Source organism: Camelus ferus, chromosome 11, assembly GCF_009834535.1.
Source record: "Camelus ferus isolate YT-003-E chromosome 11, BCGSAC_Cfer_1.0, whole genome shotgun sequence".
In the NCBI taxonomy this organism is placed as follows: Eukaryota; Metazoa; Chordata; class Mammalia; order Artiodactyla; family Camelidae; genus Camelus; species Camelus ferus.
In genome coordinates this window covers 61,664,488-61,683,431 of record NC_045706.1, presented here as the reverse complement: position 1 = coordinate 61,683,431, position 18,944 = coordinate 61,664,488, and the positions used below count along the sequence as shown (strand labels likewise).

The 18,944-nt window shown below is 50.3% G+C and overlaps 1 protein-coding gene across 1 annotated transcript in view; it reads left to right on the top strand.

The window, feature by feature from the left end:
- Positions 1-4,778: 4,778 nt before the first annotated feature.
- The window catches only part of DRGX (dorsal root ganglia homeobox), a 31,568-nt gene continuing 17,402 nt past the window's right edge, over positions 4,779-18,944 (top strand). The window contains exons 1-5 of the mRNA XM_006188772.2: positions 4,779-5,306; positions 9,672-9,769; positions 10,626-10,727; positions 13,674-13,852; positions 13,938-14,050. Coding sequence (XP_006188834.1) covers positions 5,273-5,306; positions 9,672-9,769; positions 10,626-10,727; positions 13,674-13,852; positions 13,938-14,050 — 526 coding nt within the window. The 5' untranslated portion in view covers positions 4,779-5,272. The remainder of the gene's footprint in view (positions 5,307-9,671; positions 9,770-10,625; positions 10,728-13,673; positions 13,853-13,937; positions 14,051-18,944) is intronic.

Here is an 18,944-nt window from a genome sequence, read left to right as displayed (position 1 = left end):
TGAATGAAGAGAGGTGGGTGCAGACTCCAGGCAGTGGGCCTGCCTCACTGCTTCCTTATGTTGGAAGGATTAGGCAGACTGGAGCTGAGTGGAAAGATTCCCTGAGAACCACACAGGAATACACTTTGCCCTGTGGTCACTGCAGGTGAAGTTATTGGAAGTTGGCCTGTATTTAAGCAGCTGCTATTCCTTTTACATGACAGTAAAACTAATGAATAAGAGGAAATTTCCAAGATAATAAAGTGCATATCTATCCCTTGTTGTATATATATATTTTCCATTTATAGTCCCCTGTTCATCTGGAATTTCAATTAGCTGCTATTTTCCCCCCACATATTCCATCGTGTTTAGCTAACCCAAACTTTCTTGGCAATTTCCAAAACCACAAAATGACAATGATTTGCCGATAAGTAGAGAATGTGCGGGGTCCTTACTGAGCATGCGTATGCGTCACCTTCTGTCTTGGGAGAGCTGTGTAGCCACTGGGGATCACATCAGAGAAGCTTTTAAAAAGAATTTAACAACAAAACAATATTGTAAATCACCCAGACACTTCTAAAACACATAATTAGGAATTTAGTGTGGTTTTTTTTCTCCCTGAAAATTGAAGTATTTTATCTGCTCTACTTGTTTTTAAACCAAGTCTACTAAAATTGTTTCTGCTAAAGAAAATATAAAAAGGGAAGTTGGGAAATCTCTTCTGAGCACAAGTGAGGTGCCAAATCCAGCATATGTTCCTGCACTTGGGCTCAAAAGATGTTGACAGTCATGTCTCCAAATGTTCATCTGTTTTCCTAGAACAGAGCAAATAGTAAGAAACAAATGCCATGTGTGGCGTCTGAAACACTGACCCGGAGCCTCCACTCCCTACATTTTCTAAGGATTTGGGATTCTTTTCAGGAATCAATTAAAAATAGTTCATAATTCAACTAAAAGACAATTTAGGGCTTCCAGGTATAGCTACTCCAGTTTTCAGCATTTTATTGCTGCTCTCAGTGTTTTTGAGATGACAGTTCTCCTTTCATAGAACAAGCTTAAAATTAGAAAAAATCAAACACCCATTAGAGGAAGCAGATTTACTCTCCTATTAATTGATGCAGAGATGGAACGCTCCCATCACCCAGACGGGAGCCTAGCGCATCCCCTGCAGACATTTTCAGGGACCAGAGCCTGGGTCAGCAGCAGCCCACTCCGCCCAAGCTGGAGCTGCCTGTCTTTAAGAGCGGAGGCTTGAATTTTCAGCGGTAGGGATGCGCTGCGCTGGGGGAGCCACTCTGCAACATCTGTACTGAAATCTCAGGGTGTGTGTTACTCTCTTCCCTCTTGCTTTTATTTATTTATTTTTTTAAAGTGAACAACCTTGAAAGTTGAACTTCCCACTTCATCCCGGCTTCTCTCTGCTCTGTTGGACAGGAGGTAAAGTAGCACGCCTGTTTAGTAACCAGAAGATGATTCTTGGAATGGAGACTGTGGCTGCCGTGTATTAAGTACGGAGAGAAGGCACGTTGGGGACCAGCCACAGAATTGTCTCCTTCCAGAGGCTGGGAGCAACCCGGGTGGGGGTGGGGAGGGCCGGCAGTGTGAGAATCTGTTGAAATATGACCCGTGGTTTTAACTTTAAATAAGCATTTCCGTCCTAATAGAAGCCCCCTCTAATATCTCCTGCAGCTTTGATTTTGGAACACGTCACATTCCTCATTAAAGCAATCACTGTTAAAACATAAAGCAACACAGGATTTATTTCTTCATTAAACTGATGATCCGTATACGAAGCCAATTAACATTATGAGTCTGGTGAACGTCAAGTGTAAAGAGGTTAGAGAAAATTAAAAGCAGTCACCTTGGTCTTTAGATAAAGAAAGTACACTTTTAGGTTGTAAATTACTCGAGTGTCCAAGCAGGACAGATCGGTGAATTTGGTTAATTGGAAAATACGTTTTACAGCACAAGAATTAAGGAAAAATAACCCTTTCGTTACTAACGCCCGTTTTTTAGCGGGGAGGGGGACGGTAGCGAATACATATTAGTCACCTCTCCCGCCCTGAGTGCCACCGGAGACAATCGGAGACAAGAAGGGGCCCGCGTCATCGAAGTTTGCTGTAGCCTTTCCTTTCTACCGTTGCTTGCTTGGTTGTTTATTCTTTGTTTTGCCAACAGGAACGAGCCCGGCCTCGGGGTTTCGGGAGAGGGACTTTGGGCCAGACGAGGCCCAGGGTCCCGAGCGGGCTCCGAGCGTCGCGCGAGGTGGGTGTTTTGCGGGAGATCGGCTGTGTGTCCCACAAGGGAGACAGCCAGGCTTGCGTCGGGGACGCTGGTAAGGCCAGGACCAGGCGGCCACCCGCCGCGGGACGTTTCCTGGCTGGAGCCGCGGGGCAGGAGATGCGCGTGGGGCTGTGGAGTCCAGAGTTCGGGCCCTACTGCGAGCAATGAGTGCGCGTCCCAAGTAACTTTCTCAGGTTTGGGTCGGGAGAGGATTGGAGTAGGTTCCTCAACACCCGGATCCGGCGCGGCGCATCCAACCGCCGCGTGTCCGGCTGCAGCGCAGCGCGGGGCCTCAGAGGGGCCCCTGGGACTGGCCTCTTCTCCCTCCGAAGCGCGGGAGGAACCGGTGCCGCTGTCCAGGGTTCTGACCGGTCGGGAGGCTCGGGAGGCTCGGGAAGCGCGGGGCCCGCAGACCCCGGACAAGCCTGTTCAGCACCCAGGACATCTCTGGGCCTCGATAGAAATCTGAATCTGCTTCGGAGGATGTCAGGGATGGGGAGCTGAGACTGGGGCTTGGAACTTTGGTTTCTGGGGCCAACGCAGCGCTGGGCGCCTGGTGCCGAGGGTTCCCGTACCGGATATCTTGCTCACCTCCCTCCACAGGCACTCGGCTCCGGACGCGCAGGGCCCTCAGGCGGGAAGCTGCCGCCTAGGGCAGGTGGGAGTCTGAGGGGGCTTTTGGCAGACCGAGGCGCGCAAAGGGAGACTCGGGCTCTTGAAAAGAGAGCAGGGGTGCTCTGAGGGAGACAGGGAGAGAGACAGAGACCGCGCCGAGCTTCCTGGCTTGAGCTGAATTAGGGTCGGTTCTCAGGGCTGCAGCCCTTTCTGGATGAAGCGGAAACGGCGCTCTCAGTTGCCCTACCTGCTGCCGCACCCGCCTCCCAGACCTGCGGACGTGCTACCCGCTGGCGGGCCGCCTGGACTAGCAGAGTCAGAGGCCCTGGCGGAGCTGGCGCCGCGGGCTCTCTCAGCTCTGAACTGAGCCGGCGTTTCTAGCGGTTCCTCCGCGTTGCGGGGTCGACTTTCCGCGCGGGGGCGGGCTGAGCCCAGGAGGGGCCGCTGAAGTGCACCAGGCCTCAACCTGCCTCTTCCAGAGAGGTGCTGCATCCTCTTCCTAGCGGTTTTCGGAGGGATGTCCACGGGCGGGCCAGGGCCCCGGCACTCTGCCCGCCAGCTCGACGCTTCTCGTCCGGGGCAGCTGTCCACGTGTGGGCCCGCCAGATCTTTTGTTTCCAACTCACTAAGTCTTTAAGATCAAGGTTGGATCCCAGGCGATGCAGGGACCCGACCCACCGCCTCACCAGAATTAGTTCGGGCTCCCGAACGCAGCATTAGAATGTTCATAAAATATTCAATTTATGCAGTCTGTCCAAGAAGCCATCGTCCCAAAATAAAATCAGCAGTCTAGACGGAACACAGACACCAGAACTTATCAACAGTTGTCTGACTTGCATCTTCTGATGCATCTTGAGTGGGTCATAATGCCAACTTTATTTTCAGTGGTGCATAAATTAATTACACGCATTTAATAACCAAAATATCATTATATTCCCCCTTTAATATCATAAAGGCTTTCCGCCAGGGAAGCACTTAATAGTGCAGGGGGCCGTAACGGGCTATTATCCTGGTGTAATGCTATTACAGAACCAATTATGCGCCATTAGACTTGCTTTTTTTGCAGTTTATGTGATTTGATCCAATCCTGCGCCCCTGACTTGAAAATTTCAGCCCGGTACTTTAGAGTTTAATTTTCACCCAGGCAGAGGGAAGGGCGGTCTCTCTCCGCTGAGTGTCTGCCTCGGATGCATTTTAAAAGTAATTGCGAAGGGTCCCACCGCATATCATTTGCATGGAGAAGCGAACATAAATTCAGGGACCCCTTGCTGAGAACAAAATCAAACTTTCCTTTTGTACGGTCGCTTGGAAAGGGAAGCCGTGTGCAAAGAGTCCCCCCAAAACCCATCCGGCGGTGACAATTAGCAGCGCTTTGTCAATTTGCAGCCCGGTAGTCGCCAGGCCTCTGACAAGGGGAGCCCAAAGCCAAGCTCTCACCGAAAAAGGTTTGAGTAAGAGGGGACTCAGGGTGGGGGTGGGGTGGAGTGTTCAGAAATTAATGCTTTATGGCGGGTGGTGGTAGTGGTGGTTGATTCAATTTTCTTTTTAAAAGAAAAGAGGAAAAACGTTCTTGATGTTTGCTGAGAAATGACGGATTTTTTTTTTTTTTTACACCACGTGGGCCATTTGTAAGGCCCAATAGACCTATCCAAGTTACTCGCTGTAGACAGCGCTGGAAATAATCAGATTAAGGCCAATTATGCGTGAGATTATAAAGGGGAGTGCTGAGCGGCGGCGCGCGCTGTAGACAGACAGCAAGACATCTGGCCACTTCCCGAGTCACTTTTTTGGTCCTGCGGGCGCCAGCCGCGCGGAGCCCCGCCCGCTTCCAGTCGAGCGGGGCGAGCGGACCAGAGGCGGTCACGCTCAGGGCTTCCTCGCCCGCCGCCCGCCGAGGTACAAGCGGCTCCGGACCCACACACCGAGCCCTGCGCGCCCGGCCTTGGGGCTGGGCTGCCTTCCCGGCCCGGGCTGTCTTTCGCGGAGATCGCCTGGCGCGCTCGCCGGACTCGGCTGCGGTGGCCTGGGTGCAGGGCTTGCGGCGGGGACTCCTGAGAGCTGGGAACCAGACTGCGTGGGTTTGGGGTTGGGGCGGAGGTTGGGGGACGACTATCAGGGTGGCAGACCCGAACCGAAGGGTTCTCCCACTGGGGCCCTGGTTTGCGATGGCGCTGCTACCTCCCACCCGGTCCCCAAAGTGAGCTGAAGGCTTTGGGAGGGGATCTTCCAGGAAGGGAGCGCCCGAGGCGCTCCAGGGCCGGTCCGGGGCCAAGGCTGAGGGAGACTTAGGCTCTGCCGCTGTTTGCTTTGCAGCCAGGCCAGATCTACGCACGCCTTGTGGGTCCCGCGGTTACCCTCCCGAGTCCTGGCTGTCCAGCCCATCCGGCCGTCGGAGATGTTTTATTTCCACTGTCCGCCACAGCTAGAGGGTGAGTAAGCGCCATGACCGGAGGTGACCCAAAAGGCCGGCGGCGGCGGCCAGAAAGGGCCAGATCAGCAGCGGAGTCTGACGGGTGGTTGGGTCCCTGCCCTGAGAGGGACGCAGCCGCCTGGCCGTGGGTAGGGGCGCCCTTGGCCCCCTCCCCACATCCCGCTTCGGCCTTCCTCCCCGTCGTCGCCACCTGCTTCCCACCTCCCTCCCCTCCTGGGCTCGGTGCCCCGGGCTATGAGCGCTGCAGGGACGGGGGTCCTCCCAGCACAGATGCTGGTGTCACGCCTCTAATCGGGGCTCCCCTGCCCAGGGGGCCGCATCAATCTTTCACCGTGTTTTGCAAACATCCCGATAAGCCAGTGTGGACTAGGGAGTTGGCCGGCATGGTCTTTGACTGGACATGAGCTTGGAAGGACCCATTGCCAGGCTGCGCTTACTCCTGGCCCAAGGCCGTCTTGCTCCAGGTCCTCAAGTTCTGTTCCAGGCCGATGTGGCCCTCAGGAGCCGGTGGCCCTGCCCACCACTACCAGAAGTGCCCAGGTATGGCCCCTCCTCTGTGACTCATTGGGTTTCTGACACCAAATGCTAACCACTTCCCACTCCCAGGGGCAGCCTGTGGCCAGGGTTTGGGTCTTTGAGGGGCTCCAGTTCTTATAAGAAATTTTGTTTCAGGATCCTTGGTATGGTCTCTGCACTGGATTGTTAGGTGCGGGTAGGTTGGTGAGAAGGGGACAGCTTGGATCTCTGGTCTTGGGGGATCCTGCAGGGTGGGGCCTCCACACAAGGAGGGCTGTACTATCCATCAGGCAAATGCCCTTTAACACACTCTGGCCCTTTAGCAGCGCTTTCCTCAGACCAGTAGTCTCCGCCATGGGCTATTAGGACTTACATAACTGGGAGCAATACCAGCACTTGGCTTTGGCAACCTACTCCTTTGATTTTTTTTTTGGTGGGGGGTGGTGGGAGAATTTTGGAGGCAAAGAAGTTGAGGGAGGCATGGGGCAGGGCAAAAGGTGGTGAGACACTGGGGAACCTGAGAAATCAGAGGATACTCCTTCACCTTGCCCCCGTTACCTTGAGCAGCAGCTGCCCTCAGCTGGCCAATGCACACCAGGATTTCAGAAAGTTTGTTTTGTTTTCCCATGGAAGCTTTTAAGAGTTCAGCAGGAGTTTCTAAAGGAGGCCAATGAGGACCAGTGTTTAAGCCCTGCCAGCTCGGTCAGCATCCCTAGGAAGGGAAGGCCAGACACTTGGCTCCATTTCACCTGCTTTTACCTCCAAGGACTCATGCAGATGGGTGTCATGTAAAGGTCTGAGTGGTGCATCCCCTGACACTGTACCGCAGGACTGGAGGGGGAGCCTCTGCTCCTCTCTGAACCTCAGGTTAGGACTTACTGACACCCAGTAGCCCACCCTTCTGGTTAAAGTAGGAAGGCTGAGATCTGGGCACTTAGCAGGCGGTGGGCTGCCTGGGTGACTGAAGGGGAAAGCTCTGTCTGCAGGGTGGGAGGCTGAAGTCGCTTGGGGAGAGCCCTGGCCAGCCTGTCGTGGCCACAGCACACTGAGGTGCCTGCTGCTCTCGTCTCAGTTCACCTTTCCTTCCCACACCTGGGGCACATCCCACATCCCGGTGCTGATTCTGGTTGCTGTGACCAGAAGAAAAGGAGACGGGTCTTTAAGACCCTTTTTGTTCCTTCACAGATGTGTTTCGAAACCAGTTTTGCAAAAAGGGATGTTGTATTTTAGTTTAATGTCACTGGGGAGGAGGTGACCAGCGGCAGAGGGAAAGGCTAAGGGCAGACCCTTGGAATATGACATCTCATTATTGCCTATCAGCATTTTAATTTTTATTTTTTATTTAGAGAGGCATGCAAGAGAAAGCGAAGCATGGCTCATAATCTTGCTTCTCAGATAATTCTGCTGATACTAAATTTAAAAAGTACTACATACACCTGCATTGGAAATTCAAATAGAACAGAACCCCTTGAAAAGTGAAATCTTCCTTCTCTACCTCTTTTTCTAAAGATACTCCATATTGCTGGTTTCCTGTGATTTCTACAGGAAAAACATGCTTTTACCTGTGTATATTGTCATTTATGTATTTTTTCTCGGTAAGTTATGTCTTATTTGTGCTGAGATCATACAGCACATCGTTCAGAACTTTGCCTTTTTCACTTCATTATACACATTTTGGTGATTCTTCCATGTCAGTTTAGGCAGAGCTACGGCTTCTTTTCAACAGCTGTGTTGTGTAGTATTCCATTATACGTTGTGCAGAAAGTGTCTACTCTTGGGCACTTTGGTTGTTTCCAGTTTTTTTTTTTTCTCTTACCATGTTACCAGGAACAATAGTCTCTCTCCATTTAGGCACACTTTATAAGTATATTCATAGATTACAAAGCTGTGTGTGCACTTAAATTTTTGATGGATATTGTCCAATTACCCTCTAATAAGGCTGCACCAATTCACTCTCCTACAAATGGTGAGTAGTGTGCACAGTTCATTGCACTCTAATCTGTACTGGATATAATTATGCATTTTTTTTGCAAAAATATTTTCTTTAACTGTTGCAAGGTTCAACATTGTTGTTGCATTATCAACCATTTTATTTATTTATTTATTTATTTATTTATTTATTTATTTATTTATTTATTTATTTTAGTTTTTCTTTTTGGAGGGGTGGGAGGTAATTAGGTTTATTTATTTATTTTTTTAATGGAGGTACTGGGGATTGAACCCAGGACCTTGTGCATGCTAAGCATGTGCTCTACCACTGAGCTATACCCTCCCCCCATTCTATTTATTTTTAAGTAAAAAGCCTGTTCTCATAGTTTCCTTTTTTTCTATTAGGTTGTCCATCTTTGTTCTTCTTAATGTGATGAACTGTCAGCCTTTTTCAGGATTCAGCTTGACATGCCGTGTTTCGTTTAAAGATATTATATGCACACTTTGTGAAATAATTGCGACAGGCAGGTATACGTCTGTGAGGCTGGTTGTGATTGGAGAGCCTCAGAGATTGCATCTCATCCTCACCCGTCAAGAACTTTGTTTCAAAAGGAGACAATTTGTCCATAAAAATGGAAATAAGACCTGCTTTGAAAAAAAAATACTGAGACTGTTTCTTTGAAGTTTCCAGTGGGCTGGAGAGAAATATTTGTAACTGGGGTTTTGAGGAAGAAAGCAATTTGGACAGGACGACGGAAGGAGAAGGCTTCCCCAGAGAGTGGAGGTCTTGTGGCAAAGGATGTGGCACTGGAAATAGATAGGAGGGACTCCCTGTAGTAGACAGAATTTTAAAAAGCCTAAAAGACCTTGCTTCTTTGGACTGAGGTCCTTCTGAGAAACGATGGCTGGGCAGTGTGACTTGGCGGCTTCTAATGCCTAACACGCAGTGATTCTGCTACCAGAGCCCGTGGCAGGTACAGCCTTCACTGGCTAATGGGAGCTTGCTCATTTGTTTTCCTAAGAAGCCATTGTGGACTGTCAAGTAAATGGCGCACATTTGGAAAATGATCTGAATATACGTTTGGGGCCAAAATCTGTTCTGGCTTAATAGAAGCTTTGGAGGCGGCAAGGGAGGACTGTGGAAAAGAAGCCTTTCTTTTCAAGGAGCAGAGGGTCTTTTATAAGCCTGGCCAGAGGGTGGGATGCCCTTTGAGAGCGGTCCTTTTTAAGTCTGCTTCGAATTCAGGAAAGTTGCTATTGGTGCAGATTTTTTGTTAATTGACATCTCTGTAACAGATCCACTATGGTGCTGATGAGCTGTGACCAATGGTAATTAATATTCATTTCTAAACCTCTTACCTCCTCGTGTCCTGAAGTTCTAGGAGAAAAGTGTTGTGGAAAACTCTTGGTGATTTCTTTCCTCCGTCCTCCCTAGCCTTGAATCCTTATTGTTTATAGAATCAAGGGAAAGTAAAATAACAGGTGAGAAAAAAGGAAACCTAGAGGCTTCTACTGAAGGATCAGAGGTAGGAGGGATGAGATGAAGATGCTTGGGACAAAGGTGTAGCTGGGAGCTGGAGGGCCAGTGAAGACTCCATCTCAAGTCAGTGACCCTTTCTGGCTTGGAGTCCAGAATTCCACATGAAGTGGACGTGGCTGTGTTGGGGAGTAAGGTCACCACTCACGCTATGAAATAGGCATAGTAGGGCTTAAAGTCAAAGGTTACTGGGAGAGAGAGAGCACAAAAGAGTGGAAAAGAGGGAGCCTTAATTACAGGAGCAGAGAAGGATGCTTTGGGACAGACAGGGCTCTGTCTAGAGGGGACAGGTTGCTGCCTCCAAGTAAGTGTGCACGGCAGGGGGTCAGTGTGAGGACTGGGGGGCCCTCTGCTCAGGCTGATCCGGTTTTCTCCCAGCAGGCACCGCTCCCTTTGGTAACCACTCTACGGGAGATTTCGACGATGGGTTTCTACGGAGAAAACAGCGCCGGAACCGGACCACGTTCACTCTCCAGCAGGTAATGATGCCCCCCTTCTGAGAGTCAGCTATCTCCTGCCTCCAAGAAAAAAGAAAAAAAAAATCAGAGTTTGAGGAGCTCTTCTTTGTCTTTCAGAATAAGGCTAACTGATTGTGTTAATTGGATCTTTCTGTTTTCTTGAATTTATGTGTCAAGGAATCTGGGCAGGGGGCAGAGGACTTTGACCTCAATCCCAGATAGTAAGTGAGGAGACAATGATGACGGCTCTGGTCTGCCTTAGGTTGAGTCTGGGGACAGTCAGACATTCTTACCCAATAGATAGACGAGAAAACTGGGGCCCAAGAGGTTGACTGCTTTGTAGAAGTTATCACTGCCCATAAACGGAAGGGCTACCACTGGAGCCTTGACATTGTATTTCCAGGATCCGAGCTCCTTCCCTTAAATCTGTCTTTCTCCCAGAGCGCCCTGGAGCAGAGACCCTAGGCGGTTTCTGTGGGCACAACACAGTGAGGGCTTCTGCAAGTGATTGCTCTTCTCCTATACTCGATGGTGGAAGCTGCGTGGATTGCACTAATTCATAAGGCCAGCCTTAGATTTTGAGTCCTCTGGATCCATTTAAATGGAAATTGCATATAAATATTTGTGCCTCTCTTATTTCTACCTCTTGGGGTAGCACTGAGGTTGCTAGTAAAGCTTAGCTCCTAAGTCATCCACGGTTGCAATTTTAATTCTGTGGGATTTTTTTTTTTTTTTCAAAGAGCCCTTTTCTACCCTTCTTCCTCTATTTGATCTGGGGAACTACTTCCTCGCCACTCATAGCAAATTGGAAATATACATCTGCTTCCTCTCACCTAGCTGCAACCTCTCACCAGTAAGTATATTTTCCTTTTACCAGCTGGAAGCTCTCGAGGCAGTTTTTGCCCAAACACACTACCCCGATGTCTTCACCAGAGAAGAGCTAGCCATGAAAATAAACCTCACAGAAGCCAGAGTGCAGGTAAACCTTCTTTTTAATTATTTAACTCTCGAATATTAAAACTGGCAAACTTTTTTTTTTTTCCCTGACATCACGACTGCAGAGTGCACATTTGGCCAAAGAAAGCAAATGAAGATGATCTGTCATTTTCATGATGCACTTTAATAACATCAACATAATGTGGAATATTAGATTAGGTTGATTAATCGGTCATTCATAATTAACTAGTGATAATGTTCTACACTAATTTGTCCGCGTCTCTAAGGTACTAAATTACATCAATGCACATCCATTTCCTTGCTTTGGAAAAAAAAAAAAAAAGAGCTGAGATGCTATTCTCAAAGCCGCTCTGACCGCTCTGGGGTAAGGCCGGTCAATTGCAGAGAACTGTGTTTTCATATGGGAACAGGGTAGGATCTGCTTTCCAGAAATTGCATCATGTCCAACTTCTCCCCAGCACGCGGACTCTTTCAGTGAAGTGGACCCGAAGACCATGGGCAATTGAAAAGTCTTTAAGCGGCAGCAGCGAAAGGGCTGCCTTGGAGACGAGCGTGGCCCACGGTGACTGTCTCTAAGCAGGATTTCTCTTTTAGAAGCTACATGGTGATTATGTTTAAGTGCACAAACCCGCCGAGCCCAGCAGATGTGCCCGGACACGGGAGGAACAGATTCGCAGCGCCGCCTCTCCGGGGCGAGCCATTCTTTGAGCACAATTATATATTCATTTTATTTATGGAGTTTCCTCCATGCTGTTTCTGTTCTTTTTTTTATGTAGGGGCTTGGGGTTAAGACTATGAAAAGATCTAATTGTAGGAAATATAATAGTTTGCTTTTGGTTCCCCTGGGTCATGTTAGTATCTCTTAAAAACCAATGGCTGAAGAGAGATAATGGAATTCTGAGCAGTAAATTGGGGGTTGTAAACAAATTATTTCCCCTATAATCAGATTATGTGATCCTGATTATTAAATCTGAATATGAATCATTGGTCATATGCGGGCAAATTAAACTGATTATTATTTGGAAATGAAAATCTCCTTTGGCCAGCATGTCGTTTATCCTTTCTTTTTTTTAATGCCAGCTTGCCAATAGCTGCCTAAAGACTGAACTGCAAATTGAGATAAATGACACAATTATTGAGCATTCAGAAGTGGAAGATCATAACTTCTCCCTGAAAGGTGCAAGGGTGAGATAGGGGTGGTGACAATTAAAGCGGGGAACTGTTGTTGGGGCTATTGTTGGCTATTCTACAAACAGACAATGGCTCTGAAGCATTTGTTTAGTGAGCCTGCGTGTGGGGACATGGCTTCGGTGGCGGGAAGGGAGATGTGTTTACATTTAGACCCCTTGCTCATTCAAATATGATTAATGTTCTCTAAAGCAGGGTCTTAATCGAAGCTGATGTTGTCAAACAATAACTAAATAGGGAAATAAACGACTCCATCATGCTCTTTCCTCAGAAGCAGGTGAACTGTCAGTGCAAAGTCATTAAAATATGATAATGAAAAATAGCTCAATTAAATGTTGTTATAGCTGTGACCTTCATTCAATTAAGACGCGAGAAAGTGTCTGCATTTTGCTTTGTATTTAACTGCCCTAAATTTAGAATATAGATAAAATCATTATTCAATGGTCGCTGATATGTGCAATTAAAAGCCAACTAGATTTTTTTTTTTTAAAAGGAAAGAAACCAGTTAAAAGAGAATGAAGATTCAGAGGTGGGGTGGGCTGGCGGAAGGCTCAGCGTAGGGACCCAGGCTCTCTCTGGGGCCAGTCTGCCTGCAGCAGGAGGAGAGGATGCCCAGGGGAATAGGAGGAAGGTCTTGCCAGCCTTTTTTTTTTTTTTTTTAAAGCCAGGAATTATCTCCCAGGAGAAAGGGGGAAGAGATTTAGCTGGATGGAGTAAAGAGCTGCAGGATTTCACTGACCTCCAGGAACACCTTGGACCCAGGCTGCCCGGTTGCCATGAGGCTGTCCGGTAAATGCAGTCTTGGTTTCCAAGGCTTAAAGAATTCCACCTCAGCCTGTAAGAAGGCAATTAGAGCAAGTGAATCACAAGCCGCTTCCTAACCTGAGGATGGTGCAAATAATACTGCTAATATTCACCGGGTGATTGCTATGTGCCAGGCTCCGTGCTCAGTCACATTTCTCTATGCTAATTTTCCTAACAATGCTTGGGGGCGGCCACTATTATCACCCCCAGACAATTTGGATCACCTTCCCCAGCCAAGCCACTGGGCTTCAAATTGTAGATCTGCCATTTGCCACCTGAATGACCTCGGGCAAGTTAATTACACTCTCTGTGCTCAGTTTTCTCATCTGTAAAATGGGGCTAGTAGAACTACCTGACTTCAAGGATTGCAGGGGTCTCTAAGCCAGATTCACTGGGGTCCAGAATTCTAAACCAGGGATGACTCCGGAGGCAGTGTTTCTAGTGCTGCTGGTCATGAACTTGTCATGATGTGTCAGAGATGATTTCAGGGTGAAATCACATGTATGAGGCTGGACACACTCAGGCCAGACCTGCTGGAAGACAGGATAAGTATTTTTGAGGAAGAAACCCCAGGGTGGTGTTTTATAAACTGTTCTGATGATGAGTCCCCCCCTTTCCCCATAGGGAATACATTTCACATCAAATAAATGTACTTGCCTACACTGAGACTTTCCACGAGATGTACTTTTACCCTCACTGTGGCCAGTGCATTTGGATTCTTCCTTAACACTCATTTAAAAATGCCTGTCACACCTTCTACTCTGATTTTCTGAGCCACTCGTGGGTCTGAAGCTGTAATTCAGAGAGTTCTGTTTTGGTAGACCTTTGGAGAGAGGAGGCTGTGCTCCTGCGCGCCTGCTGCAAGGTGAACTGTGAGCCATGGCACGGGGACCGGGCATTTGGGTTTGAGTTCTAGTTCCCTCCTTCTGTCTGATTTTTTGCCTCCATTGGGTGTGGGTTTCCATCGGGGGTTCAGGTTTGGTTCCAGAACCGAAGGGCCAAATGGAGGAAAACAGAGAGAGGGGCCTCTGACCAGGAGCCAGGAGCCAAGGAGTCCATGGCAGAGGTGACGCCCCCGCCCACAAGAAACATCAACTCCCCACCCCCCGGGGACCAGGCCCGGAGCAAGAAGGAGGCCCTGGAGGCCCAGCAGAGGTGAGGCTGGCTGGACCCCTGGGCCGGGAGGGCTGGCGGGTACACACGGTTGGAAACTCAGTGTGTGATTCTCTTTCTCTGCTAGCCTCGGGCGAACTGTGGGTCCCACAGGGCCTTTCTTTCCCTCTTGCTTGCCGGGGACCCTCCTGAACACAGCCACGTATGCTCAGGCCCTGTCACACGTCGCCTCCCTGAAAGGTGAGTTTGGGCTCTGCTGCCTGCTGGGCCGGGTGGGGACCCCGCTTGGCCCTGCTGGCCTGCACCACTTCCAAGGGGATTGTGATGATCATTTGCCTGTCCTGCTTTCTCAGTCCGGCCCATCCTTGCACCTGGGGCCGGTGCAGCTCCTTTCCTTCTTCTGTCAGTCACAGCCAGAGTCAGTTTCCAAACATGCTCTCTTGTTCCTCTTCTACATGACCTGAGAACCTAGGTGAAGCTCGTATCCCTGCACCTGACTGAGGGACGGCTGTTTCAGTGTTCACAGACTGCTCCCTCTCACTGGTCCCAGTTTTGGGTGCTAGCTTGAAGCTTTTGGGTGAGGCCTGTGATGGACAATTGTCCCAGCTCATGAAGACCCTCTTCATTCGTGTAGTTTGCCCACCCGCCTTCTCCAGGGTCTCCTAATATCAAGGACTCTGAATTGTTAGGGTTTGTGGTTTTCTAAGATTTGCTTTCTTCTCAAAGGCTGTTGTTGTCTGAAGGTTGGAAACTATTAGGGGCATTTTTTTTTGCAAGTACATTTTTTTTTTATTCTTATTGACGTGTAATCAATTTACTATGTTAGTTTCAGGTGTATAGCAAAGTGATTCAGTTATATATATATATATATATATATATATACACATATATATATACATTTTTTCAGTTTCTTTTCCATTGCAGCTCATGACAAGAAATTGAATATAGTTCCCTGTGCTATACCTAGGTCCTTGTACAGTTTATATTGTTAGGGACATTTTTGTCAGGTCCAGAGAGGGGGACTCTGATGGGACTGTTCCTTGGGGATCCCCGGGGCACCCCCACTGGATGAATCGGCCCATCCAGTATCTGTCAATTCCTGGTCCCAAACCCACTCTTCTTGCCATGAGATCAGCCAGCTGTGCTGGCCGGGAGCAGGGCGGGGCCCCACAGTGGGTCCAGGGCAGTGAGTGTTAATGTTGGCGGTTGTCTTGTCTCTGCAGGTCTGGGAGGTGGGGGTGCAGGCTTGGCTGTAGGCTTTTTCCTGATGATAGGCAGTGGGGGAGCCCCCCCTAGGGTGTTTCCTGCTTGTTCTGCATTAAGGTCTGGGGTCTTCTGCCCTTGAGGGGTCCTCCTCCAGCAGATTGATCAGACACACACACACACACACACACACACACACACACACACACACACACACAGAGTGATGATCTGCATTGCAAATGTGGTTTCTGGAAGCTGAATGAAGGCATGATGGAGCCCCCCTGGGGATTCTCCAAAAAGGAGAGAACATTCTAGGCCCAGAGAGCAGGACGTGCAGAGTGCCAGGAGCAGGGAGGAGAACCAGGTTTGTCTGGAGAATGGCCGGTACATTGGGTGCCCACAGGAGAGTGCCCAGAGATAAAGTGGAGGGGCCCGAGCTTGCAGGCCCTGGACACCGCACCCCTGCATCTGGATTTTCCTCTGTAGGAGCTGGGGCCCTGAGGCCTGGAGCCAGTTCTGAGTGGTCCAGGCAGCTGGGCGAATCCCTGGGCTCAGATGGCTGGAGTGGGAGGATGAGGCTCAGCTCCATCCAACTCTGGGTGCCGTGTGCCCCGGCGCTTCCTTCAGCTCCAGGGTCTGTGTGCTTCAGGGGCCAAGTAGAGTCCCCTCTACCCCCAACAGAGTGGCCCTGGGACATATTCACAGACACAATAGGCTGGTAGGGCACTGTGGAGGTGGAGTCCCAATTGGAAGGGGCTTCTGGAAGCAGATTACCAATGGGACGTGGGTATCATTCAAGGAACTGGTCTGGGCAGAGGAGCACTCCTATATCCATCTGTCTGTCGAATCCTCTCTACTTTGGTGAGGATCAGCTCAGCTCCTGAGAGTAACCGTCTCATTCCTAAATGTTCTCTGCTTGCTCCGCTCCAGCCTCATGATGAGTTGGAGGTGAATTCTATGTCTCTTTGGTGGGGTAGCCCTCGGGGGTGGTCTGTAACAAGCCCAGACCCTGGTGGAGGTCGGAAGGGGCTGAAGGAAGGGAGAGAGGGCTAGGTTGCTGGCAGGGAGGGCGGGATGGTGTCTGCCAGCCAATAAGGCAGTGATGAGAGGGACAGAGCAGAAGGAAGCAGGGCTGAAGGGAGGGGCCAGTAACCTGTCACCCTTCCTCTTTGTTCCTCACTCTTATGTACTCCCCTCAACCCCAGCACCTCCCTTGGGGTCTGCCTTGTGCCTATCTCACTGGAAACACACTTTCCTTTGATGGCAGGGGGGTGGGGGCTGGGGTGGGGATGCGCAGAATTCTGCAGAGGTGACAGAAGTCACTGTGTGCTCACCGAACTAGGGCACATCTTTGTGCCTTGTGGTGGCACTTGCTTAGTCAGCCTGCACATCCCCACTGGAAGGCCTTCCTGGCCACAGTCAGGGAGACGAGGTGTGCTGGGGCCAGTGGCACGCTCAGATGTTTCCAGAACCAGGCAGGCGATGAGTGAATTGAGCGTGTGTAAGCACTATCTTCACCACCCTCCCCCCTGCCCACCTGCCCCACCACCTACAAATTAGCTTTTGCTCATTAGACGCACGCAGGCTTCTGTGTTCTCGTCCTGGCATGCACAGCTCCTCCCCAAGCCTGCCCCCCAGCAAAGCTCCCCTCCTGTGGCTCATTGTGACCCCCTTACTCACCTTGGCTCTTGTTACCTGGCCTCACCAAGCAGCTGGCTTTTTAGTCTCTAAGTCATGTTGGAGAGGGAAGGAAATGAGTGATTATTGAAAACCTTTGCTCTGCCCTGCCCGGTGGTCTCCTGTGGGGTCCCGTTGAATTCTCACGGTAGGGTGGCGTAGCAAACATTGTCTCCAGGAGGCTCTCTAGCTGCACAGGTCATCAGTGGAGCTGAGATTGCTCCGAGATAGCACTGGGTGGGATATCTCTGCACTTGAAAAGTGCCAGACCCCGTGTGGTGGCACCACGCAGAGTGAGATACAGTGAGCTGGAAGTCTCTGAGTCAGCTGGTCATCACAGCCTCGGTCCGCTGGAGATGTGCTTGTGGGACATGCCTCTGCCTCAGGACCGGGGGTGACAAAATGTACCTACAAGTCAGGTGCTGGGCAGTCTGGGGTTCAACCCTCAGTTGTTTGGTGGAACATTTAAGTGGTCCGAGGCCAACATCTTTGAGAGTTTTACAGCCTACATCTTCTTCTCCCAGGATTCCTTAAGCTATAGAAGTTAGGTGCATGACCTAGTCTGGACCCAAGAGAGAAACGGACCCAATTTTCTAGTCCTGGCTCAGTGTCAGGACCTGTGGGCCGTGACCCAGCCTCCCTTACGTGAGCTCACCCCCAGAGGTGACTGAGCAGCTGGATGCTGGCAGGCCTGGTGGTCTGAGCCTTGCTTCCCAGGGGACTCTGGCCAGCGAGGGGGCTCCCTCAGCTAACTGGGAGGAGCTTCATGCCTGCGGGTGCTGGAAGGTTTCTGTGCCCATCCCTCTTTATACAAACAAGAAACCGAGGCTCCGGGAGGGGAAACCACTTGCTTACATGTCACTTATCAGCGAGGTCTCCCCTTTGAGATGGAGGCTGCTCTCCACACTATCCTGATGTGCCCTTTCCTCCAGTCACGATTTATTCATTCATTCCTCTGGGTGGGCACCTGTTGGTAGAGGCTTGGGATCCCCACCCCCTTCTCCCGGCAAATGAGGACAGCTGTGAGTCCATTGGCTGTGAGCCCTGGAGGAGGAGTCTGGACTCACCCAAGAGACCAGGACCATTGTGAGCTAAGCAACGCAGCCCCTTCCAGCCCAGAGAACCCAACCCACTTCTCCAGGCCTGAGGGCACTTACAAATGACAAGAAAGAAATCAAAGTGAATTTCAGCCTCCAGCCCCAAATCAGCAGTCGTGGCTCCTTCCCCAGGCTTTGTGGTCCTAGTGGAATCCCAGAGCCCTGGACTCATGATGCCAAGTGTCTGGGGAGGCCACCAAGGTTCCAGCTGCTCCCGAGACTCCAGACTGGAGACTCCAGACCAGGGCTTGAGAATCCAAGCCAGGGCTGACCTGTGCTGCACCAGCACCTGGCCCGGGAGGAATGCGGGCTCCCAGGGCCCGGGCAGGGTCAGTTCTCCCAGGGGGCACATGGAGCACCCCAAGGAGTGGTCCCAGAGCCAACTAACTGCCTGAGGAGCTTTGTGTACAGTCGAAGGACTCTGATTTGAGGGTCCTGGTCTTTTGGTTCTAGGCGTTGTTGTGACTGATGCGATGTCGCTGCCTGGGAACCACTGAGAGAGCCTCCAAGAGTGTTTGTGGGTGTAGCATGGGGGTTGTTGAGGTACAGTTGGCTGAGTTCTTCTAAGCAGTGGTCCTTGAAGTCCTTAGTTACTGTAAGTAGTTGTGCTCGCCTAGAAACACTTCGGTTTTGAAAGTGCTCTGATAACAGGAGCATTCATGGAATACTGGTGATCTGCTCCGGGTGCAGGTGGCACTGGGTGGGGTGGGGGTGGGGGGGCAAGAGGGTACGGATGGAGAGGGGGCTGCTGGATGTAGAGGGAATGTGCCAGGTGGGGGCGCCCACGATTCCCAGAACACAGAGCTATGCTGTGTCTCCAAGCCTCGCCTCCAATGTGAGCGGGTGGACGAGCTGGACCCGGGCAGCTCTGTGACTGTGACCCAGAACATGCTGGGGTATCTAGACTCTGCTTTTTTAGCTTTAGGTTATGGGGTGGGGGGACGTGACCCTGAAATGACAGGTCTTTCAGCTGCTTTGCTGAGCTTTGACACATAGACTAAGTCAGTAGCAGAAAACTTCAGATTATAGTTTTCTTGGGAAATTAGAGGCCCTAATTTTCATTCCCTGGGGATACCTGTTGAGGGCAGGGGCCTGGGGTTTTGAAAGTGGCTGGAGGGCTAGAGAAACCAAGATGGGGCTGGAAATGACGTCTGTCT